Source organism: Strigops habroptila, chromosome 2, assembly GCF_004027225.2.
Source record: "Strigops habroptila isolate Jane chromosome 2, bStrHab1.2.pri, whole genome shotgun sequence".
Lineage (NCBI taxonomy): Eukaryota > Metazoa > Chordata > Aves > Psittaciformes > Psittacidae > Strigops > Strigops habroptila.
Window position 1 is genome coordinate 38,900,844 of NC_044278.2, and position 26,503 is coordinate 38,927,346.

A 26,503-nucleotide genomic window follows, 5' to 3' on the forward strand; every position below is an offset into this window, starting at 1 on the left:
TTTGAGGAAAATTGCAGACTTTCTCGGAAGAGTTATTCCCAAATATTCCAAATGCCTTCATTTCATGGGCAAACTAAAAGATCTATGTTACATTCAACCTAAACGTCTGATCCATACTTTAAAATACTTGAAGTGGATTCTGGACAGTTTTCCCAGATAGAGTTCTCAGGGGTTTTTTATGATGCAAAAGCTATAAGCCCCAGGGGCTGCAGCTGCAGAAAAAAATAGGCCAAAAATGTTCCTGGGCTTAATGTCTCATAGTGCCTGATTAATGTGTTTGTATGCCACAGAGGGGCGATAAAGACCCTAATACTCTTATTGCTGTAGACACACCTCCAAACTCAGTACGTGCCAACTAACATAACCATGTTTGCATGTTTAAAAGATGGGCATCTCCTCCACAACTCTTAATGCTAACCTGGAGCTTTCTGCTATGACACAAATGTGAAAAGATTTATAGTTGTGAATTTTCATACTGAAGTGGGCCTCTCTAAATCAAAATAAGAGTTATGAAAACTACACTTAGTGAAATATGCACTACAAATATTCTGTATAGCTTCGTGCACCAATTTTCTTTGGTTAGTTTATCTACAAAGAAGTAAAATAAGCTTTATTAAATAGGGCACAGTAGCAGTGGCAAAGTACAGACATCTTTATCAAGTCTGTTTTAATATACCTGACAATTCAATTAACAAGTATTAACTAAAAATATCCAGCTGCGACACAACAACTAGAAATTAGTTGCAACTTCTTTGAAATCTCATCCTTTCCTCTGCATAATTTCTTATGCCCAGAATCTTGCTATAGTTCTTTAGTATCATAATTGCATGTTGTTGTATGAGAACATAAAAGTTATTGTACTCAAATCAAAGGAAAACAGAACATATTTGTTATAGTATTAAGTAGAGCTCTAATATCTTGATGCAAACTTTAAATGAACCAGTAAACAAACACATAATATTGTTATGACTAATTTAAACACTGCTAATCTAAATACACATATATTCTACCAATTACTTTCTTTACTGTAAGTGAATAAATATTGTTAAACTGAACCAGTCAATTTTAAATTAAGTTTATTTTTAAGTTCCATTTCAGAACTGATTTTTTGTGTCTAATTCTCACTGTCCAGTGGGACTGACATATAGACTCTATGAAAGATCAGAGCCTCATAATATGCGATCTTTTCTCTAATAAAACCAGGCTATATCTGTTCAGCTTCTATTGATTCTTGCTGTGCTGCTGTGTTCCCAAAAGAATAGATTGCTGTTTCGCTTCTATGTTCTAAAACATAGTCTCTTACAGTCTTAATCTGCATAACCTTAGGGTCTGTTTCAATCACATTGTGGTTTTCCCCCATGGTGATTGAAGAATAGGGTGTGCAATGCAGACTCTCCACTGCCCAGAAAGAAGGCCTTTGCACCAGCAGCTGACCATCTTCCATTGTACGGAGTTGGCCTCTAGCATCACCTTAGCAACATTTTTTTTTAATTAATAACTTTCTTGCATAAATTGAGCTAGCTAGCTACTTCGCACCTATTTTATTCCTGAGATCAGTGATGATTGGATAGAAGTGTGACGTGAATGAGATTCTTTACTATACCTATACTGGACAGACACAGTTTATGCTTCTGAGAGCTACCTCTGGAACTGATATTGGTTTTCCAATCATTATAAACTTTCCTAAGTTGGATCAAGTGGTAGCATATACTTGAATTGCTTACCCTGCCTTTATTTGCACCATGGCATGGCTTCAGACAGGCCAAGCATGGTCTAAATGTATAGAAACAGATTCCACTATGCATCATTATTTCCATTCAATGGTAAGAAGTTGAACCTTCTGCTGCCTGTTTATGTTCGACAAGCAACCAGGTCCAGACACCTCTTCCCTTGCCTGGAATGTGCTCAGCTAGTCTGGGCAAATAGTCTTTGGTCTCCAAATTTTGCATCAGCCTGTTGAATTCTCAGATCATGTCATGCATTCCTCTTTCATTTCCAAAGGCAGCATGTTATGATACTCCTAAATTGTGCTGTACAAGTAAGTATGGTGACTGGAGTCCCTTTATCTTCACTGAAAGACAGCAGATTTCTGAAATTAGTACATTCAGTGTCAGAATCACTTCTCAGGAATCTATTAATCAAGAGTGGTTACTTTGCTAGAGGATCTGAATGATGTTATCATAAGTGGGTGGTTGAAAACTATATGCTCCCCAGCACTCTGGAGTTGTCAGTTTTGAGAGTGGTCTGATTTTAAGTCATGCATGAGGTGACTGTACACATGTGGTCAAGCATGTGAAGGAAAACCAAGTTACTTATCAATATTTGTCAAATTCCTGTTGTATCTGCTGAACACATTAAAGTTCACAACTCCCTGCTTTCATATGGCTTTGGGCTTCTTCTGACCAAAAAACTGTTGGGCTAGATAAAATACTGGATGCATAGAATTCACTTAGTCCTTTCTATAGCACATTCAGAGAACAGGAAGAAATGTAAATGTTTGCTTTGAGTATTGCTAAGATTGACAGTGTTTTCAGGATCAAGAGAATCAATGAATATGCATGCTCTGCAGTGTCAGTATACCTGTACTATGTCTATACTGTCTGTATCTTAATTTAAATATTTATATTATTTGTTCTCTACATTGACTATAAAGGAAGATTGATATAATTAGATGGCTTTCTGAGACACATCGAGGTCCATTTGATCAGATGGAACTCAATCCCAGTTGCTACAGAGGTAATTTTTTTGTGCAGTTTCTGAGTTAGAAATTTTTGCAGCATCCTGCTCTGAGAAAATGTCAGCAACTTTGTTTTTCTCATCAAGGTTATTTCGCACTTATCCCTTCTTGCTGCAAAGCTTTCTAATCTGGTGGATGATATTAGAAATATAGTGTATATAGTATATTATATATGTGTGTGTATGTATTCATATATATATCTATATAGGAAAATGATAGTATACATAAACGTGTATAAATAAGAAATATAGTGCATGTATGTAATGCTGGATAATGTAAGTCCTATTTCTGGGTCATTCAATGACAAATTTTGTGTCTCTTTTAAGTACTATTTTCTGATTACAGATACCATAAACCCTTAACAATACAGGTTTCCAGAGAAAAATGATGCTTGCATGTCTGTTCATATACCCCTATTTCATGTCCCACCTTTCAACAGTCTGACAATTTTCCTGTTCTTTTCTGCAGCAGACAAATGAGAAGAAAAGGAGGGGGGTGTGGGTGGGTGTGTGGAACTAAGCTTGAATTAATTTATTTCCCAAATCAATATTTAAAAAAAGTTGATATATTACAAAGTGTCAGATTATAATCTTACAAATCCTATAGTCACATTGGCTGAGCTAATAAGGGTAACTATTTCTTACCTCTCAATTTGACCCTGTGTGTCTACATGCCTCTTTTTCAGTTAGAAGACCTGAAACCTAGGGCTGAGGGGCCACTGCAGCTTGCGCTGTCTATATGCGGTAAATTTGGCCCATGTAGACACTGTAGCCATTCAACAGGGATTCTTGGACATCCAGGCTACCTTGGTTGCCAGAGAGTGAAAACCTGCTTAAATCACCACTCAAGAGGGTACAACAGCAATTATACCTAAAAGCAGTAGTCTGCTGCCAGAATCGTTAGGTCTGGCAGGCTGCTCTGAAAGCACATTTGAGATTCTTTATGGCATTGCATGTACCACACACATTAAGACTCCACTTTCCAAGCAGGTGCATACAGTCAATTCTGGAAAAACTGAAGGGAAGGGGCTTTACTTTTAAAGTATAGTAAGTATATGGAAGTATAGAAATTAAAATCTTGAAGTATAGAAATTAAAATCCTTTTCTGCTTTGTTACTTTGAATTACGTGATTATGTAATTCAGAAAAATATGTCAGCATCAACATGCTCCAAATCAGCAACATAAAGAGGAAATGGGTTTTTGAGCAAATGTATTTCCAGATCACCAACGAATACATGGGTTTTGTCACTAGAAGGTCTTATTTCTCTAGGACTATATTACATTAACTTGAAAATAGATGGCAAGTTTTCATTAGGCATGTAATAACATGTAGGCATTTTGCTTAGGTCTTTAGTCTTTAACTTAATAATTTTACAGGGAGCAATTTTACAGCTTTACAGAAAGCAATTATTCTTCTGGGTTTCTCTGAGTTATCAAGTTGCTGAGCAGCCTGTTCTTTACTTCATATTACTTAGAATATAGATAATAACTTCCTGATAGTGACCCTTTTAGACAGCTGTACATTGTTTAAATTCTTCATATTATCAGTAATACAATCATATGTGTTAGCCAAAATGGCTTTTGCTATTTATTCATGAAGAACTTCTAGGTTGCTAAGTTATAATTGACAGTGTCTAATGTCTTTCATTATTCACAGGACTACTATACGTTATACTCTGAACAATTTTTTTTTTTAATTAATACATAACTAGCATATATTTATGGAGAATATATATTTGAGCAACCTGGCCTACTGGGAGGTGTCCTTTCCCATGGCAGGAGTGTTGGAAGCAGGTGATCATAAGATAGTTTCCTACCCTAACCTACTCTATAGTAGAGGGTTTTGTTTGGTTTTGTGGGTTTGTTTGGGGTTTTTTTTCTGTTTTACCAACTGGTTATTGTCTAAGACATTTTTGTTAAACATGGAATAGATATTGTAAAGTATTTTATCTAAACAGGCTCAAAAATATTTTCCTCTGGGTAGCAATATGATGCTTGCTCTCTGTTAATACAATTTTCTTTGCTTTTCCATTTCTATAATTTCTGTAAGATTCATCAGCATTTTGGTTTCACAAAAAATAAAGCTGTTTACTATATGCTATTCTTGAAATAAGACCTAATAACTGTTACTTGGACCTAAATTTCTCATCTCAAATGAATTTTCCAAATGAAAGGGAAAGTTTTTTTAAATTAATTTATTGTACACTTTTAAAAAAACCAACCACTTATTAAAAAGGCTTTTAACTGACTGAAAAACTGTAAAAGGTAAAAAATACCGACTGCAAATATAAGCATCAGTATTTTAAGAAGATAATGCTAAGTACTCTGTTATTACTATGATTTTCAGTGCAACAGCGAAGTCTAATTTTCTTATGCCAGAATATATATTTCTGTGCACATCTGCCACACCTTAAACAGGATAAATAACATCTTCCATGCTCAGGGAGTCAACAGACAGCATTAACTTGTATCATTAGTTTTCTGTTATTGCTCCTGCTCTAAAGCCACCATTGTAGGGGGATTATGAGGTAGGCAGTGGAAATAAAGAATTGAACAGGACAATTTTGGAAGATAAAACATGCTTTATTACAGGCTGAACTAAGAATTCTGTCATTGGAAATCATAGGATTTAAGTACTTCATAGTAATTACAGGGGAATATTGAGGGGACATGCTGTAATTTGTATCTCCAATATTGCATTACACAAACTTATGCTCTGGGCCATGAATTCACTGAAATTAATTTTAAAATTTATTAATTATTATGGAATTTGAGGAATTTGTGAAAGCTGTTTTCCTCCAACTGGCTATGACTTGTCAAGTCTTTTCAATGCTGGGTCTTGCACCTGTTTCTGCATCCAGGTTATAGAAACTATCATGAAGGCTTGTCCCAGAATGGATCTGAACTGCAGCAGAACCTGGGAGCCAGAACATGCTGCTGGTATCACTGGTATTGACTTAGAATATGTTCATGAGTATTTTAATTTGGGTCAGGATCCCCTGCTTGCTGTGCTCTGCCACACACTGAAAAGTACACTAGATTCAGTTCTGATGAGACCAACCAGGCCAGGCTGGATGGGGCTTTGAGCAACCTGGTCTAGTGGAATGTGTCCCTGCCCGTGGCAGGGGGGCTGGAACTAGACGATCTTTAAGGTCTCTTCCAACCCAAACCATTCCATCATTCTACCTGGAAGAGGCTGTCTCCCAGAGCCTGTCCAATGCACTCCAGCAGTTACTGGGTTCTTGGTCTGTCTGGGCAGGGAAGATGGGCTAACACCCCTTGTCAGGACATGTGTTCTGCGCTGGCTGCCCCACATTCCAGCTGCCACCCTCTAGTCACAGGATTTTGAAGGGCAGTGGGAATATTTCCTCAGTGTGTTGTTTGAACAGCAGCCCACTGGTTGTCTAAGGCTTCAAGCTCTGGTGGTAGAAGAGGTCACTGGAGCTGTGCAGAAGGGATGTTTGAGAGTGTCAGAGCGCAGTGAAGCTGGATTAGGGGACTGCTGGCAGGGAGCTCAAGGACCTCTACCAGTGGCCCTACCATGCCTGGAGGTCCTAAGCAGGCCAGTGAGCACGGTGTGCCGTGGGCATACCTACAATGTAGCCCAGGTCAGGGCTCTGCAGCCCTGGGCGGAAACCCTGGATGAGGTTTCTCACAGTCATTTCTCTCCATGTACCTGGGCTCTCCAAAGCCTGATGACAGGTCACCCTTCTGTGCCATGTCAGACATGGCCTTAAGCAGGCCAGACCCTCTGGGGTGGGGGAGGGAGCCTGGAGAGCCAGGGTAGTAGAGGGGGAGGTCCCACAGCACCTTGACAGTAAATCAGAAGTGAATGTGATTTTTTTCACCCATATTTCATTTTATCAGATGGATGCTACCGTAGGGTGGGTAATAATAACACACTGCATCATCCTGGCTAGAAAGTACGGTGAGTGTTGTCATCTGTCATGAGGATGGAATGTGTGCATACCCTTTACATGCAGGCAGAAACACTAGTTTGGATTTCTGTAAAACTGAGCCACTGTCCTTTTCATGTAAAATGTTTGATTTGAGCATTTCTCATTATGGTAATTTTTGACAGTTTCACTTTGGCAAGCTATTAAATTTGTAGTTTTATTACTAATTGCATTAAATTTGGGAGTTGTAATATGGAGTTGTAATATGCTACTCCTTCAATTAGGTCATAATTAATCAAGTACTTCTTTATTTTCTCTAGGGAAATGTTGTTACCTGTTTTTAATCCAGGTGACTAGGCAAAGGTCTTTAAAATACATAATTTGATCTCTGTTTTGCTGAAGAAAAACTTAAGGAAAAAAAGGTGGACTTATGCATGGTAAATAATCTTATTTAGTATGGTAGAAGAATGTCTTTTTTATAAATCATATGGAGAGTTTCTTTTTGCACTATTGACACATGGCATTCATTAGAACCCAATAGCATTTTTGTATAATTATTAATTGTAAATGGTTATTAAGTTTATTGATCTCTCATGCTTCATGAAAATTAATTTGTTTGTCTAAAACCAAACAAAGACTGACATGATCTTGCTTTTTCATAGCCAATTTAATTGTCATTGTCTTTGGTACAGTGATTGATACTGAATGGTATGATATCAGTAACTATAGGATGGGAAATTAATTTACAGAATATTGGGACAAGAACAATAATCCAATCAATACAATTCACAGTGCAAAAATGTTTATAATCTAATTGTAATTTAGAATGTTTTTAATTTGTATATGATGCTGCAGAACTTACTTTCTGGGAAGAGGAGAGAATTACATTTTGTAATGATGGATGACACTGCTATCGTTATTTTGGTTGCAGTTTATTTTTTATTTCTGATTATTTGCTATTTTGTAGGTGAAAGGCAGGGTGCAGGAGTATGAATAGAATATGTACAGCTGAGTCATGTCCCAGAATGGACGTAAAATGAACCTGGGAGCAAGATCTAGATATATCAGTGTCTAAAATGAGATCATCACTTTTAGTCCAAATGCAAAGAGGATATGTAAATTAAATATAAATTAATCACTCAAAATACATGAATTCTGTGAAATAAAATGAAAACATCAAAACATCTGAAAATGGGTTAGCTGTTTCTTTAAGCAATTTAATTGTAGAAGTTGCTTGACAAAAACAAGTTTTCTTACTTTATTATCTGCAAGAATGGCCTTAAGTATTAAAGTTAATGCTCTCACATACTAATACACAATTATTTATACTACTTTGATGTTTTGTGTATTCTTACAAGGTGCTAATTGTGCTGAATCAAGTTGACAAAATTGCATAATTTGTAGGTTAATATTAGCATAATCCTACAGTACATTATTTAGCAACAGTGTAGAAATGAAGTTTACTGAGTATTTTTCCAATATGATGAATAAGATTGTATGTCTCTAACAATACTAATTTCCAAGACTTTTAGGAAAGTTTGTAGCTATTCATGTTCTTTCTCATGTGGCTGACTGTGAAGTTTTGCTAAAGCAGAATGTATCATAGAAGTGGGTTTCATAGGAATGTTATCAAAATATCAAGGAATTAATTGAAACACGACACAAAATTAAAATTTGGTTTACAACAACAAACCAATAACCTTTTGTACCCCTTCTTATATTTGTGACTTTCCTGTATTCAAAGGCTTTTCCTTCCACCTCTGCATAGCTTCTTTAAAATGGCAACTTTGGGACGCGGGACATCAAGTTCAGTCCCATTGTATAGAGTTCCACTGACAGCATTTCCAAATTGGCATTTGTAAATCTTTGTGCAATGTCATGTACGATGCTTCCAAAGAATATTAAATTTTGCCTATAGCTATTCAAGTCCAAAGGTTTAGTAAAATAATAATCTTTGAAGGAAGAAAAGTACCGATATTTTTATGGCTTAATGTAAATTGTGCATATCACCTCAGCAGTTGTCTTTGGTTGCTTTTTTGCTTTCTTGTTTTCCAGAGGCAAAATAAATCTGTTATGTGCTAATGAGAAAAAGGAAATCGCACCCTCAAGCCGTAGATTAACACTTTTCCTGCTGGAGTGTCAGTGCATATAGAAAAAGATTATGCTGGTGTACCAGTTGTTTTTAAATTGTCAGCCCTTATCATGTTAGAGAAATAAGGCTACCTCATTATGTGTCAGAGCTCATGTACAATGCTTACACCCTTTGTAATGTATACAAGTCATACATTCTGATCTGGAGTCTGTATGGAACCTAATGTTTGGCTTTAGGGTTCCCTCTTGTATCTTCTTATCAAGCATATATTGAGAAAAACAGGAGAGGACACATCAAAGAGGAAATACTGCCCAAATATCAGACAGTTACCTACTATCCACGCCACTTTCACTTATGCCCATCAAAGGGAAAGGGATTAAGTAGATTCAGACAAATGGATATACTGGGTTTTTTTAGCTCAATGACTTGTCTATGGCAGCAAACAAGGGTGGATCCCTAGGCAAAAGTATACAAAGCACAAGGTCTGTAAAGACACTTCTGTAACCACCAAGCTATGTGCTTGAGGATTCCTGAGGCAGCCATAGTCTTTCTGAGTTTTCATAGTCCTCAGAACATTGATCTTTTATGAATTCATTTATGAATTTTTACCATCTACATTCTCCTGTACAGCAACTTAGCTGCTTAACATTTGTAGTTAATTAACCTTCTCCTTTTGTAGGTTTTGAACTTTCCACCTGGTAACAGGATTGTAAATGGTAAAACAAACAAACAAAAGCCTCTTTGACTTTTTTTAATTTTAAAAAGGTATTTGAAGTAATACTATATGTAAATGGATGTAATACACAGATTTAGCAGGGGAATCTCTCTCTCTTAGGTGTACCTGGGAGGGGCATCCCATAACACGCAATGTGAGCGTGAAGCTGCACTGTGATGTCCCTTTTCACCCCCCCATATTGAATGGACCTGCATCTACCACTGCAGCAACAACTGTATCTTCTCTAATCATTGTAACAGTTTTTAAGTACTGTTAATCACTGAAAGAACACTGAATCTTAGTGGATTTGTCTGTCCATAAATCTCCTCTGTTTTTTACTGATGCTTAATATTAGTTTATACATACTATACTGAGAGCAACAAGTTTTCTTAAGACGTGAGCAATGAACACTGGTATTTAAACTTTTAAGTTTTAAATATACATATCTTCCCACTGCAACTTTCCTCTTTCTTCTCCTTGCAACTCTTATTAGCCAGAGCAAAGGGAGGGAGAATGGAGAGTGACGGGAGATTCAATTTGCAAGTGCTGGAATGCAAATTCAGTGATACTAATATCAACCCCTACTGAATATTTGCATTTAAGCTGCTGATAAACTTCCTCATGCTGAGAAGAGTAATTTCATTTTGTGAGGAAAAGGAGGAAAGCTGTCTTAATGTAATGTTCAAAATGAGAGACCATACTGGACCAAAAGAAATGGATTTTAACTTTTATTTTCTAGGTGATTTTTTAAAATGTAAAATAAGATTTTTCCTTGTAGTTCAGAGCAAGGTGTTTAAAAAAAAAAAAAAAAAAAATTATAGTGTGCCTTTTGGTTATGGTTTGACTAGTTTTGAAAAACAAAGTATGATAATACTTTAAAGTGATCACAATCATTTTAATAAGTTAGGTGAGTGACTACAACTTTTAATGGATCTATAGTCTGTTTGCTTATATTTTCTTCTGAAAAATTTAGAATCATTACAATGGAAGAGATGGTCTGTATTCCCTGATAGTAATGTGATTTTATTTGGTGAATTGAACTCTTTAACATTCAAACAATTGGATAGTTTTTTCCGTACAGAACCAGATTACTTCCTAGAAAAATAATTGACCATCTTTTTTTTTATCCTTTAAATACACCCTAAAACCTATTATAATCACATAAAGGAGGATTAGTAACCTAAACAACAGTAGCATGTTTAATGATGATCTGCTAACAAAACTTTCTAGCTAATCTCTGATTAGCAATCACATTTGACACCAACCCAAAACATAGGATAACTGAATTCATGAAGACTAGACCATCTGCAAAGAAAAAATAAACCAGATTCTGTCTTCATTTCTTTAGTGCTCAGCAGTGGCTAAGGCAAATAGATCTTGAACCAGAAGATCAATCAGTCACTCTGGACAAAAACAGAGTATATTTTCCCAAAGAGCCAGAAGTACTCCCATGATCTTTTATGTAGTGGACTGTTTTGGAGTGGACTTGCATACGTGGTAGTAATATTTTTCATCCTCACTTATTGTACAAAATCATATTTTTAATATTTTAATTTTGTGTCAGGCATCCTTTTCAGGCATTTTTATTTTTGCATAACTATATGTATCAAATACTCAAAATGAAACATATATAGAAGGGTTTAATAAAGGGTCCTTTTACACAGTACAAGTAGAATTCCTTTTGAAGAGAGCTGCATTTTCTTTGCAATAATGATAAATGGACATTTGTATCCATTGGAGAGGCTGACAAAATGAGTTTCTCTCAATAAAACTAGAGCAGAATTGTAGTATATGCCTAGAATCCTTTGGTATAGTCTCTCACCACAGCAATTTCCATAAAAAAAATAGTCTCTTGCATCTGTATTACGTATACTATTACAGTTCATATTTCTACCAAAATAAAATCCTTTAATCATCCTTTCAAGTTGGGAAGCAAGGATTTAAGAATCTGTCTACTGATTTTTCATCCTTTGTCTTATCATATGGTAGGTCGAACACATCACAGATATTTTAAACTATTTTCCCTTCGAAAAGGGGACTAAAAATCATTGAATAGACACAACACATAGCCAGTATGTTAGTCAGCAGTGACTGTTTGCAGTGTTGGTAGCTACAGCAAATTAGTAAGGAGCGTTAGGAGTCTTTTATCAGCACTGGTGTTTTTTTCATGCTAGAATCTAAGTATATTGACAAAGAGATATACCCAGTTACACTGGGCCTGTGGGTATTGTAGCTATGATGTGAGTTAGTGTGGCTTAATAAAACTGCAAACTGAAAACGTGTTTTAACCATGGAATTAATTTAAAATATTGAAAAGGATTAAAAAGTTGATAAAACACTGATTTATGATGCATATGCTAAATGATAACTTTAGAATGTTCAGAAGTACTACCATGTTTCCATTTGATATAACATTTAGAAATGCTAATACATGATGCCATCAAGATCACTCCAAATCTAAACTGAGAGATCCAACATAATTATTTTACTTTTTTTTTTTCTGTAGTCAATAAATGAATAAAGTATCAATAGGTAGTTAAACAGTCATTTCATCTCCTTTTATACTTTCAGACGGTTTGACAAATCTTTGGAAAAGTGGCAGCTTTTTCATTGTGACATGAAAGGCTTTAATCATTGGCTGTCTGAAACTGAAGAGAAGCTGTCGAGAGCACAGATAGAGGCTGGAGATGTGGGTCATATGAAAACCAGCCAATTTCTCCAGGTATGATTTGATTAACTCATTTCCTGTTTTTCTGCAGTGAATAGAAATTTGCAGGTCTGGGTACTGTTCATAGTTTTGCAGTTCATTTAAGGAGGATTTCTAGTGTTGAGTGGCCAGTGGCAATTTTGGTCGGATAATTCTGTTGTCCTTGTTAGCTAAAATTTTCACTAGTTTGTTTTAAAAAACATTTTTTAAAAAGATAACATGGTATATTGTGGTACTTCGTGGTTAAATCTTTGTTTGGTCTTTCTTTAAAGTGCTAATTTCCATTTGATACTTATGACCAGCAGAAGTATCAGACTTAATTTTAAAATCTTCTGAAAGAAATGTGGTTAACCATTGAGCTGTACAAGAGATGTTCCATGAACTACATCTTGCAAGTATTGCTTATTTTGTCAGTTTCATGTTTTAATCAAAGAACCTTGAGGATGCTTTTTGTCAAATGCAATGTGACAGAATAACTACTTAGTTCCTATGTGTCCAGTTCCAATTTGTATGCTTTTCATCTTGCAAGCTCTTTGAGCATCAGAAGGACAATAATATCTCTAGTTTCTTGGTAGTTTATTTCATTTCCCTCTTGTATGATTGAAGTGGTAGTGGGTATGAAGAATTAATTCTAAACTGATGTTTTGCAAGTGGATAGGTTCAGCTGAATAACAGGACTTGACTAAACTCTGGATTGATGTTATGAATTACTACTTGTGCATAAGAAAAAAAATCCGTTAAACTAATAAGCATTCGTACATATGAATTGCTGGATTGAATTACTGGATTTCAGGTTGAAAGAAGTAAGGTCTATCTAATATTAAAGGTACAGTTTTGTTTTGAAAGCAAGACTAATCTACTTTTTCGGCATACAGTTAAAAAAATAAATCGTGTCTCTTGAATTTTAATATTTAAAGTCATCTTTTTAAGAGTCAGGCTGCTATTTGTTGACTGTAAAATTGCTGAACTGAAAAGGAAACCAAATCATGCAGTAAAGTGTAAAAATAAAGATATAATTCTTCAGTAATACAGTAAGCTGAAGTAGTTAAAATAGCTGGTAAATATTTTTCTGCAAATGACTATGAATGCTTTGAACAGTGAAGAAGTTTAATATCTGGCTGACAAAATAGGATGTCATTGTCGTGGTTTAAGGCCAGCCGGTATCTCAGGACCACGCAGCTGCTCGCTTCCTCCCTCCCCACCTTCTCCCTTCCTCCCTCCCCCGTGGGAAGGGGAGGAGAATCAGTAGAATGTAAAACCTGCAGGTTGAGATAAGAACAGTTAATTATTAAAGTTCAGTATACTACTACTACTACTAATAATAATAATAATAAGGAAAGAGAATATAAAACTGAAAGGGAAAGAAAAAAAACCCAATAAACACAAATGATGCACAATACAATTGCTCACCACTCACTGGCTGATACCCAGCCTGGTCTGAGCAGCAATTGGTCCCTTCCGGGTGACTCCCCCTAGTTTATACACTGGGCATGATGTGCTGTGGTATGGAATACCCCTTTGGCTAGTTTGGGTCAGGTGTCCTGTCTCTGCTTCTTCCCAGCTTCTTGTGCCCCTCCTCACTGGCAGAGCATGAGACTGAAAAGTCCTTGATCAGGGTAAGCGCTACTTAGCAATAATTAAAATATCGGTGTGTTATCAGCATTGTTCTCAGACTACAGCCAAAACACAGCACTGCACCAGCTACTAGGAAGAAAATTAACTCTATCCCACTCAAAACTAGAAGAATCAAGGAATTTAAGATGCTTTTTATTATGTATGTAAAAGGTAGCAGAACTCATGTATTTCCACTGAAATTTCATCTCCCTTTCTCTGTCTCCCAGTTTTAAGCATTTTTTTGAAAAACATATGAAATACTGAAGTAAGGCATGAGTATCTATGTAACAAATAATAATACAGTGTCAGAAAGCCTTACCTTTTCTTCTTCTCTTTGCCTCTGCCCTTCTTGGTATCCTTGAGCAGCTTCAGATGAGCACTTAGCAAAAAAAAAGCAGATCTGTCGAAAAAGTGATTGCGTTCTTTTTTCTATTCCTTTTCTAAAACTTTTTCTCTCTGAGAAGAGGTTGATTTTTGAAAGCACCCAGGCCAAGGTAAGCTGTATCATAGATGTTATAAGTGCACTGAGTGTGTAGCACATTTCACAATCCAAACAGATTAGAAACAGTATTTTCATGTCATCATTGAGAAAGAAGTTTATAGTGAATTAAACATCTCACTGAAAGACTCTGAGATAATACCTTGTTATTCAGAAGCTTAGATTTCAGTGTAGAACAAGACTGCTTCTGTTTTACATTTCCCTTTGACCTAGCCTCCTTCTCATCTGTTATCCATTTGTTATTTTCTTATGAAATATATGAGAACATTTTGAACATATGTTTGCAGGATGGATCTCTACCAAGATTTTCTTTTTGCAGTCCGTCAAGCTTTTTCTTTCTTCCTTTTCCCTTGTGTTAAAAATGCCAGGATCATGTGAATTTGTCTCTCAAGCATTTCATTTAGTTCAGTACAACAGATAAAACTACTTTTCTAATGAAAATTCACAGAATGTGTAAATATTCCAACTAATCTCAAGAATGTAGACCCAATATTATTTAACATTTATTTGTGAAAGACTGTTTAGTCTGAAGTTGCACTGTTCCCATTCTCTTCATTGGTTCTTTTCTGGGTCTAGTTTGAGCAGTATTAGGCTTCTGTGAGGCTGACAGAAGAGATCACTAGAATTTCCATTAGGTAAACAGTTAAAAGTGCTGAGCATTTTGATTTACTAGATTAGCAACTTGTTTTATTAATGGGATCATGCTGCTTAGTGAACCATATTCAGAATTAACAGGATTTGTTTGAAAATGCTTGCAGAAGCAAGTGAATAGTCTTGTATTCAACAAGGAACTGTTTAGAAAAAAATTACACGAAACATTCAGATGTGTAATGCTATTTCTAGGTAGGACTACTTTGGAAAAGTGAAGATTAATGTGTTCATTAACATTCAGTAAATACATAGAGTCAAATGTTAAAGTAAAATGAAACAGTCAACAGTATGATTAGATGATTATGTTAATATAGGTTAAGAGGTAATTACATTATTTTAGGTGTATTTGGGGAGGGAAAGTGTGTTCCTTTTTGCTGCACAATGGCATGATATTAAACAACATTTATGCATTACCATATAATGTGAATGAAACCTAATAATAGAATTGCTTCATTTCAGGTCATGAATACATAAATGTTCTTATTATGAATTTTTCACTAAGACTTTTTGAAAACAGAAGTGGTGTTGAAAAGAAATATCACAGTTTAGTTTTTAAGAAATTTTAATTGACTTTTGTGATTAGGAGACAGGATTTAAAAGGATAGATATATAGATAGCAGATCATATAATCCCTTTGAAACATATTGAACTCTGTCTTGAAAGTAGTTAAAGGGGGTTTTTTGCTCTCATTATTCTGACTGAAAGGTTTTCTATCTCTTTACTCCTTAATGCTTGGCAACTTCTTTAACTTCTTCAACTTACTGCATTTGCATTTAGTTTATTTATTTTTGTTCTAAGACTGAGTTGTACTTCAATTTCATCTAGTTCCTGATTTTATCCCCTTCTGTTCTTATAGGCTGCAATCATTTTCCCTGTTGGATCTCATTTGGTAAACTAAAGCTGCAGTTTTCTAATTTGCTTTCATATGATAGCTAGACAACCTGACTCTTATTTCCTGTGCCTATTCCTTTTTCTGGAACATGAGTTCTCAAAATAGCACACTATTATCCAAACTGAAATACCAGCCATACCATCATCAAGATAGCTCAGGTGCTATTTTTTATGGTTGGATCTTACCATGGCTGAATGTTAGAATATCATTTGCAATCATGTATCTAAAATTTGCTATTTCGATTTTTGTTTTGTGGTCTGCCTTGCAGTCCCAATCTACATTCTATTTATATGCAAAGAAAAAAGTACAGGTTGTAATGGAAATTAATGCTAGGTTAATATGCAGCAAAGAAGCAAACAACTAATATTGGGCAGGGGGCACATGGGTGAGGGTGTTTGTGTGACACAGATAAATGCTAAAAAAGAGGCATTCTTCAACAGTTTCAGAACCAGATTGTCAAGTTACATTCCTGAATGATTACCTGAGAGTTTTAAAATAGTATTATTTAAAAAATATACAATATCCAGAATATTTGTTTTTTACATTGTTATTAAGAATTGCTCAGCAGTCTATATTTAGTATCCACTTTTGTGTCGCATGTTTAATATTATTTCATTATTTTAGGTGGTGCGGATTTTTTAACACTAAAATAGTTAAGTTCTGGGTCTGAATTTTGAAACAGTTTGTGTTCAAGATGTTCATCTATTGTGACTGCTCAGCCTGTCTTCATCCGACAGGTGCTCTAGCCCTCTTATCATGCTCGTGGCCCTCCTCTGGACTTGCTCCAACAGCTCCATGTCCTTTTTATGTTGAGGACACCAGAACCTCACTCGAAGTGAGGTCTCACGAGAGCAGAGTAGAGGGGCAGGATCACCTCCTTTGACCTGCTGGTCACACTTCTTTTGATGCAGCCCAGCATACAGTTGGCTTTCTGGCTGCAAGCGCACACTGCTGGCTCATGTTAAGCTTCTCATCAACCAACACCCCCAAGTCCTTCTCCACAGGGCTGCTCTGAATCTCTTCTCCACCCAACCTGTAGCTGTGCCTGGGATTGCCCCGACCCAGGTGTAGGACCTTTCGCTTGGCTTGGTTAAACTTCATAAGGCTAGCACTGGCCCACCTCTCGAGCATGTCAAGGTCCCTCTGGATGGCATTCTTCCAGTGTATCAACTGAACCACATAACCAGCAAACCTGCTGAGGGCGCACTCAATCCCACTGTCCATGTTGCTGACAAAGATGTTGAACAAGGCAGGTCCCAACGCCGATCCCTGAGGGACACCACTCGTTACAGGTTTGCAACTGGACATCAAGCCGTTTACCACAACTCTTTGCGTGCGGCCATTGAGCCAGTTCTTTATCCACTGAGTGGTCCATTTATCAAATTGTTGTCTCTCCAATTTAGAGACAAGGATGTCATGTGGGACAGTGTCAAATGCTTTGCACAAGTCCAGGTAGATGACGTCAACTGCTCTGCCACTGTCCATCAGTTCCGTAACCAGTTATACTCAGCCTCCTAAAGATACTGTGGATATAGAAACTGCTTACAAACTACAGATCTCTTTTAAATTGTTCATACATTGAATTGTTCAGAATTTACATTTTAGAATACTTATCCAAGCCTGCAAAAGGCTTGTGAGTGACTCATGCCTTCTCTAGACATTCCTTCTACTGCACTATAATGTCAGGAACATCAAATTTTTGTCTTGTAGTTGTTTAAAGTAAAAAGAGAGAATCAAGGCTTCAGTGCTGAAAGTCATGGTCATGCTAATATTTCTCTCTTTTATATCTAAATTGGATTATATGGATATCGATGAGTTAATAACCATAAATTTAAACAGCTCTGTCTGGAATAAAGCACAAATGGAATCAGAGGATGTGGGAGAAAAAAAGTGCTTCAGTGCTTGAGGCCATATATTCTCATACCATGAAAATGCAGTGATAAGTGGGTGGATAGTTTACCCTGTTTTCCCTCAAATATAAAACTTGTAAAAATATTATTATATAATAATCATGGCTAGAATATTTTAGATTTTTTTATTTTAGATTAGTTTCCTTTTACTAAGTGATAAAGGTTATGCCAATAATCTCCAATTCTTGTTCCAGTTTGGATTCCATTTGGATTCAAATGGTTCAGTTTTGTTCCATTTGGACCAATTTTGTTCCACCTGGTTCAGTTTTGACTAGTGTGTTTTGGTGAATGGAACAGTAGAAATTTAGGAAATTATTCTTTCTGGTTAGAGATGTTTGTGATTGCTTAATGATTCTACAAGAGAGAAAATATAGAATGTGGAATCAATGTGAAACCAATTTAGCTTTGTTTTAGAGGAATCTTTAATTAGAATCATCATGGTACATACGACAGTGTCCTTCATATTTCAAGGAGTATCTAGAAGGATATATATCTTACAGGAATGTATTATTGGCTAATATTTTATTAATGCCAAAAGTACACAATCCCTTGCTATTATGTTAAAAACAGATTCTGATGTCTTTTTTTTTTTTTTTCTAGTAAGGTTCTCCTTATGATTTACACATCCTTAGTACTTCTTTGAGTAAATGTTCTGAACTAAGCACTATACTGTTCTAAGCGTGATAGCCAGCCTACGTGAATTCCATCAGTTCTTACTTGCATATTGACTGGATCATTTATTCAGAGAAGCCTGCTAGTTTTCTTTTTATTATCACCTTCTTATCCAACATCTCTGAGTGCAGCATGCTACTGCCCCTAAGAAAGAAAATTTAGACTCTGTGATATCCCATGGATTTCAAGTTTTTGTCCTAAGGTCTCAGTAGCAATATTTCAAATAATATACACGAACTTTGCATCAGACACCTGGGCCCTAACTGAGCAGAACACTTCTTTTTCTGGTTTAAGGTCATCTTAAAAACAAATTCATGGGCTTTTCTTGACTGAGGTGTTATAGCAATGAAAAGACTTCATTTACTGTTAGTAAGGGGAGGACATCACAATTCCTAGTAAAATATTTACTGCTTCTTTCTTATGCCAAGAAAAATATTAAATAATACTGCAATCTTTTAAGTAATGCATTTATGGCTATATAAAATTCCTAAAAAACTTTCTTTTACTGTTAAAAGATTCTTCACAATTTTTTCTACTAATGGAATTGAAGAAATATCAAAATAGTTTATGCTGAATATATAGTAAAAACATTTTCTTGTCATGTCAAGCTACAAGAAGTATTATTTCATAATTATATCAGTTATTTAATTCTTCTCTACTGCACACAGTGCTACCTTATTCCTCATTCCTAATTTAAAGTATCCTATTAAAAGTTTTTAATTAATTTGTTGTTACTGGGTGGAACATTAAAATGTCTGAAGGCTCTGAGAAATAATAAATTTAAAGTTGCTTGTGTGGTTCTGCCTACTCTTACAGCATTAGATGACAATTCATAGCTTACATTTCAGTTTTATTGTAAATCCTGTCATTGTTTATTCAGATAACCAAATTAAATCTTCTATAATAAATTAGGATGCATTTTTCAAACATTTCATTGTGAAACTTTTTGAAATAACTATTAGCACACTTAGCTGCTAGTGACTTAATTTTTATACATGACAAGAATGAATAAACATGGAGGTCTTCTCCGTCTTGGAGAAAACAAAGTTCTTGGACTGGACCAGTCAAACTTCCTGGTACCTGACTGTAACTGCTTCGCTGTTTGGGGGATTCATCTTCAGTAGTTCAAGTGTTATAGAAGACTAGCACATGGGGATCTGGGAAAGACACTGAGGTTTATACCCATTTCAAAAACATTTTTTCGTGTGTGTATAAAACATAAAGGTAAAAAATAAAGGAAATGGAGGATGCAGATTCTTAATACTGATGAATTTGTCTTACTTTCGTGGCTACTCTGGACATTTATAATCGGTGACATACAGATAATACACTTCAGATTCAGAAAATTTATTAAAGCTTTTGTCATGGTATAAACAGAGTAGTTCATCTGACCATGTTTTGGAAGTTTGGGGAAGTGAGTGACTAAATGAATGACTACTTTGAAGGAGGAGGATATTGCTTCCTTTGCCTAATGAAACATTTATATGATTTGCTTTCAGAAGTCTTTCAAAACTACTCATATTGCATCAGAGATCACTAAGGCACATGATTATATCTGTGGGTGTTGATGCATAGGTGTGAAGATAAGACAAACTTATGAGACTTGAACTGTGTCACTTAATGACTGGTCAGCCTGGGAGTCTTTCTAGGTCTTCTGATGTGACTAATTAGCCATTAAAAAATGCTAACATAAAACAATCAGGGAAAGATAAGGCTCTTAGGGAATAATTTTCTATATATATAGTTACATAAATTAGTACAAATAGGTCTTACTGTGGCCATTTTCACAGATAGCTTTATTAATCTTATTTAGAAGCTTTCATCACAACAGATTTTGCAAACTCTATCAGTCATACAGGTTTTTATTACCATCTTTTTTTAGACTAAAGCCATAAAGTACAGCCATATTGTAAGCATACTGGACAAGACAGCAGGTTAATGTTATGTTGTTTTAAAAAGTGTACTGTTTAAAAAAACAAGCTGCATTTTAAAAACCTGCATTAGGAAAAACTTAATGTTTATGCAGAGCAGACAGCAAAGGATCAGCATCTGCCCTTAAACTGTCTAAAAAATACTTCAGCTAAATTTACTTATCCTAATTTTGGAAGTCAATTTTCATCAGGTTATGATGAACTGTCTTTTGTCTTCTGCACTTGGGTGTTTTACAGTGAGTGCCTTTTTACTGATAACCTTTATAGGCACCTTTGTGTGGGTGTTTGTTTGTTTGTTTGTTCATTTGTTAATATAAGGTATGAAGGATGAGCTGAGTACGATTTTTACCAGTGATGGGTGGATATTGAAGAATAGAGATTTTGGCTAGACTATTTTACTATTTGTTGTTCATTTCAGATAAACTTGTCAGTTCATTTGTTTCTCCAAGATGCTATGTTATGTTACACAGAGAGACAGAATGACATCAGCAAGCTCAGGAAGTGCGGGCTGGACAAGTGGACATTAAGGTGGATTGAGAACTGGCTGAATGGAAGGTCTCAGAGGGCTGTGATCACTGGCACAGAGTCTAGTTGGAGCCCTGTAACTAGCAGTGTCCCGCAAGGGTCAATACTGGATCCGATATTTAACTTACCCATCAATGACTTAGATGAAGGGACAGAGTGCTACTCAGCACATTTGCTGACAATATGAAACTGGCTGATATCCCAGAGTGCTGTGCTGTCAGTCAGAAGGATCTAGATAGGCTGTAGAGATGGGCAGCCTACATGAAATTCAACAAAGGCAAGTGCCTTTTGAAATTCAACAAAGGCAAGTGCAGAACCTGGAGAACTTGGACAGGAAAAACCTGGAGAGGAATAACCCAGAGAGGAATAACCCCAGGCACCAGCACAGGCTGCCAGAAAGTAGCTCTGCAGAGAGGGACCTGGGGGTCCTGGTGGGCACGTTGTCCATGAGCCAGCAGCGGTGTGCCCTTATGGCCACAAAGGACAATGGTATCATGAGCTACATTAGGAAGATCATTGCCAGCAGGTTGAGGAAGGTGATCCTCCCTCTCTACTTGTCCCTGGTGATGCCTCACCTGGAGTACTGTGTCCAGTTCTGGCCTTCCCGGTACAAGAGGAAGCCTCCTCCTGGAGCAAGGAGCAGCTAATGACTAAGGGTCTAAAGCATCTCTAATGTAAGAAAAGGCTGAGGCAGCTGAATCTGTTCAGCCTGGAGGAGAAGGCTAAAGGGAGGTCTGATCAATGTGTATAAGTATCGGAAGGCAGGGTGCCAAGGGGATGTGGTCACTTTTCTTGGTGGTGTGACGGGACAAGAGGCAACGGGCATAAACTAAAGCACAAGAGGTTCCACCTGAACATGAGGAAGAACTTCTTTGCTGTGAGAGTGGCTGAACATTGGAATAGGTTGCCCAGAGAGGCTGTGGAGTCTCCTTCCTTGGAGATTAATGTACTCTAGGAGATCTTGCTTGACCAGGAAGGTTGGAATAGATGACCTCCAGTTGTCCTTTCCAACTTCAACCGTTCTGTGATTCTATGATTCTGAGATTCTGAATGTAGCAGGCATGGAAATAGCATTAGTGTGCTTGAGTTCTATAAATAAAATATTTATTTCTATCCTGCAGCAAACTTCTAACACACTTCTTTCTTACTCAATATTTGAATGAGAGATCCATCTCACTAAAACAGATCCAGAGTAGGCATCTGTATTACAGCTTGTTATCCTGATCTTCCTTTGTAGAAAAAGAAGAAAAATAGACACTTTTAGGGAGAAGGTCATCTGACCTTTCTGAAATACCCATAATATTTAAAAGTGAGCTGTGACAACAATGGATGTATTAACTTCTGCAGGAAGAAAAATAAATTCTTTTTGTTGTTGGTTTCCCCCCTCCCCCCCCCCAAAGAAAAAAAGAGCAGTCATGAAAACATAAAAGCCTGAAAATATTTAAGAATTAATTTATTTCAGGTGTGCTTCTTCCTCCCTTGAATGCATTTCATGAGCATTTGAATATTCAGGGTTTACTAGTACTAGTGAACCAGCACTGATGCTAGCCAGAATGTATTACAAAATAATGTAATTCATGCTGAAATATCTTTTCATAATTGGACTAGACATTTTGCCACAGTACAAAGGTAAAATTCACTGAATGATTCACTGCATGTAGTAGAAGACAATAAAAAAACATTTAAATGAATTGTATTTTCCAGTCTCTTTTGTGAACACCAGAATTATTGAAGCTAGAATTCCTAGAGATTTGTAGCTTTGTAGTTATCTGTAGTTCCAGTTGAAATGTTTTCACTGTGGGGGGCTTTATAAGGTGTTTCTTTTTTTGTGTGAATTCTCAGCTGTTTACTAAGGTCTACCATACAAATCTGTTCCCCTATTAGGAACCAATAGTGTCTGCTTTTCTTTATGTGATTGCTTTTTTTAAAAATAAATTATTAAATGTCATTATTTTTTATAATTCTAATCTTCCATCAAATTATTTTAAAATTAATTAGAATATTTAAAAATATGGGGGAAGGCTAGGGTTGCAGACCAACAGATAATCAGATACCTCAATCATATAAACTTCAAAAAATCAAAATGAAAACTGGATTAATTATTTTGAAGAAAAAAACCCCACAGTATGTTTAAAATTATTTGACTTGGTTTGTTAAAGAGTTATCAAATATTCATTACCAACAACTACTTGTCAGAAAACATTTTAGATGAAGGCTATTTTTTCCTTTTGTCATATTCAGAGCTCCCTGAAGAAATTTCATCTGTTTTGTTGCTCACATCATGCTGGCTTGCAGTGGTGTATGCAGTTAATTTTCTTTCTAAAACTAAAAAAAGGAAAAAAAAATCATATTATTTCAGTAAAGCTTATGACAGAATTTCATGACAACTTTAGATAATTATAGTAGACAGTTTTTGATCTCAATCTTTCTCTTTTTGTTGTTGTACTTCTACAGGCAGCAAATACTATGTTACTTATTTACTCTTCTAAAAAAGGAACACAATACAGGTATGCTGTAGCTTTTCACCCAAAATCTAAGCTTGCAATAGATTAAATAAAAAAAAAAAAAGACAAACAAAGCCCTGCACACTTTTTTAATCTGTTTGACTTTTCACAATGGAAGTGAGACCACTAGAAAAAAAATCTTTTATTTTATGGGTCTGAGTATTTTGCATTTGCTGAATATCTTCTAAATTCAAACAATAATTTTGCCTTGATTTTGGTTAAAAAGATAAATAAATATGTTCTTTTGCCACACATACCCAGACTACTTAAAAGCTTCAATTTTTATTGAATGATTTAGGGATGTGTAATGTATTGTGGTGTGCAAAATCCAGTTTATGCATCGATTTAACAAGAATATAATAGACTGTTGTACTCATCATATGACTATATTGAATTTGAGATGTGCATATATCAGAATTGGCTGATTTCAGAATGGTTTCTTGAATTTTGTTTTGTTTTTTAATGAAGGTAGCAAAACCTTATGGTACATTAATCTATACAGGACACTCCTGTCAAAAATGCTATGAGAAGGGAAAGAAAAAATGGAGAACATATTTTGAACAGCTTTTCCAATATACAATTACTTATTTGGATGGCAAATATCTGCAAATTTCATGGTATTACGAGGTGTCTCACCATATCCCCTCAAAAGTGGATACTCAAAATCAGTCATTATTTTTATTTTTTGTGGAAATGTAGCATAAGAGAACATTTATAGAGGAGATGTACTGAAACAGAACAAGGTTCTGCTGTTGGGGTGGTATTAGAAGTGAAATTAAAATATTCAGAAAACAGTAAGAATGTTTCTGAATTGCAGGGTCCTGAAATGAGCAGAGGGCTCTCTGAATGTTAATTTCCCATTAGGTAGTGGAAATGGGAACTATTATTCACCTGTTATATTAGACGGTTCATACAAGTTTTATTTTACTGAAAGCTGGAAATAAATAGATGCTGATTCTTTAATGTTAGGTGATCAGTTTTATTTATTTGTTTTTCATGATTTGTCAGCACCAGATATCTATGTTCTATTGCCTTCAATAGCAAGACAAGGTGGTTCTCTGTTCCCTCTTAGGGGCTAGACTTTAAGAACATATTAATGCCAGCTACTGTTTCTTTTTGCTAAAATATCTAGCTATTTGTCTCTCATTATAAATCTCCTCCTGTGTCCATTGTTCAGTCCTTCCAGATGTCTTGAATGAAAACCAAATATTGTTCCATTTGTGCAGTCTTTGTGGAGCCTTTAGATCACAGTTTGTTTCTGGAGACTGTAAGATAAACTAAAAATTCTGATCACAAAAATTTTCTTTCTGTACTTTTGCAATAGGCATGACAGCTATCTGAAAGAGTTTGCACAAGACATTTTTCCTTTAACAGTTTTTATTAACCGACAAGGAAAAGATCTGTTCTGTGCATTGTATGTAAATATTTGGGTTTAATGGGAGGGTTTACTAATAAGTGTTTATGTGATGTTTTTAGTACTGGTATTTTAGTAAATTGATGGCTTTAAGGAAAAACACAACTAGGCATATTTTAAGTGTGTCTTAGGCTGAAAACAGCATGAGATACTTTTGCTTGTGTATTGTATGCATATTTGGTAGCTCTTGTATAAGAGTAGAGTAGATCTCAGGAACAGCTCCCATAAGATAAAATACTGCTGTTTTCTCTATTAGATTATAAAGGCTTCAGGACAAGAAATGTTTGTCTGATGCAGTGGGGCTTTAGTTTTAGCTGGATTTTCTCTCAAGAGCTCAGAGCTACAATCATACTGGTTGCAAACATTGCATTTGTGATCAATACAGAACGAAGAGTTTAGGAGTAGTCTGAAAATACTGATTGTGACTAGTTTTAACAATTCTGTGATGTATCTATCTCGATGATTTTAGAATATTGTCAAAACTACATACTTTAATTAAAATGGGTACTCTAGCATACTGGACCCATAGGATATATTATTTATGTACTGTTTTGATGCTTGGGAGTCACACCAATCTCATTTGTGATGACCGACATCTTCTTTTTTGAGTCTTTTGTTAGCCTTTACATTACTATTGAGTGTTAGAGGATTTAGAGACACTGAGCAACTCATGCACCTAGGAAGGTACCTTGTGATATTGCTGCAACCCTTACCTGCCTCTAATAAAGCCTGCTTTGGTATTTTCTAAATTTCCTATCACTGCCCTACTTCATTGCCTCTTTTGTAACTGTAATGCCTTCAGCATTATGGCTTCTGTTTCACAAGACTGATGACTCTCAAAACCCTTCTTTAACCCTGCCATAAGCAAGGAAAAATATCAAGTCAAAGAAATGAGGCTGATAAACTTACCATCTTTGTGTTCATTTATTTGTTTATTTTAAAAGGGAAAGAAATTTCATGACCTAACACAATTTGTTTTAAAAATATTAATAGAGAAGCAGTTAATTCTGGTGACTTGATATTTTTGCTAGAGAAATCATGCTTTTGGAGCATAGCAACATTGACAGTTTGAAAATCCTAAATTATTAATTAGCAAATATCAAATAGAGGTTGTGTTTAGAGTATAGCCAAGAGCTTGTTGTCTTATTGAGGTTTTTTACAACAAAACTCTGTGGATCTGTTAAAATTACTACTGTAGTTTCTTTTATAATGGATGAGACTAATAAAAGAAAAGACTTTATGGTGGTCTACTGCAAGCTTTAAGTTAGAAGAATACATTTATCATCCTCATAATAATTTTAGTATAAAAGTGAATCATCTAACAAGGAGTACATTTTTTTGTTGGTGTTTTTTTTTTGTTTGTTTCTCTAGAATCCCCAAAATCATGACAGAGGCAGTTCCATAGAATATATTGAATGTTTCGTATTGATAAATAAACATTAAACTGAAAGCTAATGGATTTTATTTTTTATTTATATTTCATTTATGTTTGTATTATTATTTGTATGTTTGTAAATTATTTTATTTATATTCATTTATATTTGAAGTGCTGCTGACACTATATCTCGTTTACCATGTTTTTCTGTGGTAGAATTCCAGTTTATTTGTAAAAGCTACAGGAAATACTAGAATTGAATTTTTCCTTTTTTTTTTTTCCTCACATATTCATAGTCAATTTTTTACTTAATATCTTACAGAAATTAACAGATTTTGCAATACCATTTAGTGTATGACTAAACCTAAT

At 35.5% G+C, this 26,503-nt stretch overlaps 1 protein-coding gene across 14 annotated transcripts in view; it reads left to right on the forward strand.

Annotated features, from left to right (window-relative positions):
- The window catches only part of DMD (dystrophin), a 1,118,883-nt gene that overhangs the window by 517,586 nt on the left and 574,794 nt on the right, over positions 1-26,503 (forward strand). For all 14 annotated transcript variants that reach the window (XM_030475728.1, XM_030475726.1, XM_030475707.1 and 11 more), the window contains one exon: positions 12,012-12,162. In XM_030475728.1, coding sequence (XP_030331588.1) covers positions 12,012-12,162 — 151 coding nt within the window. The remainder of the gene's footprint in view (positions 1-12,011; positions 12,163-26,503) is intronic.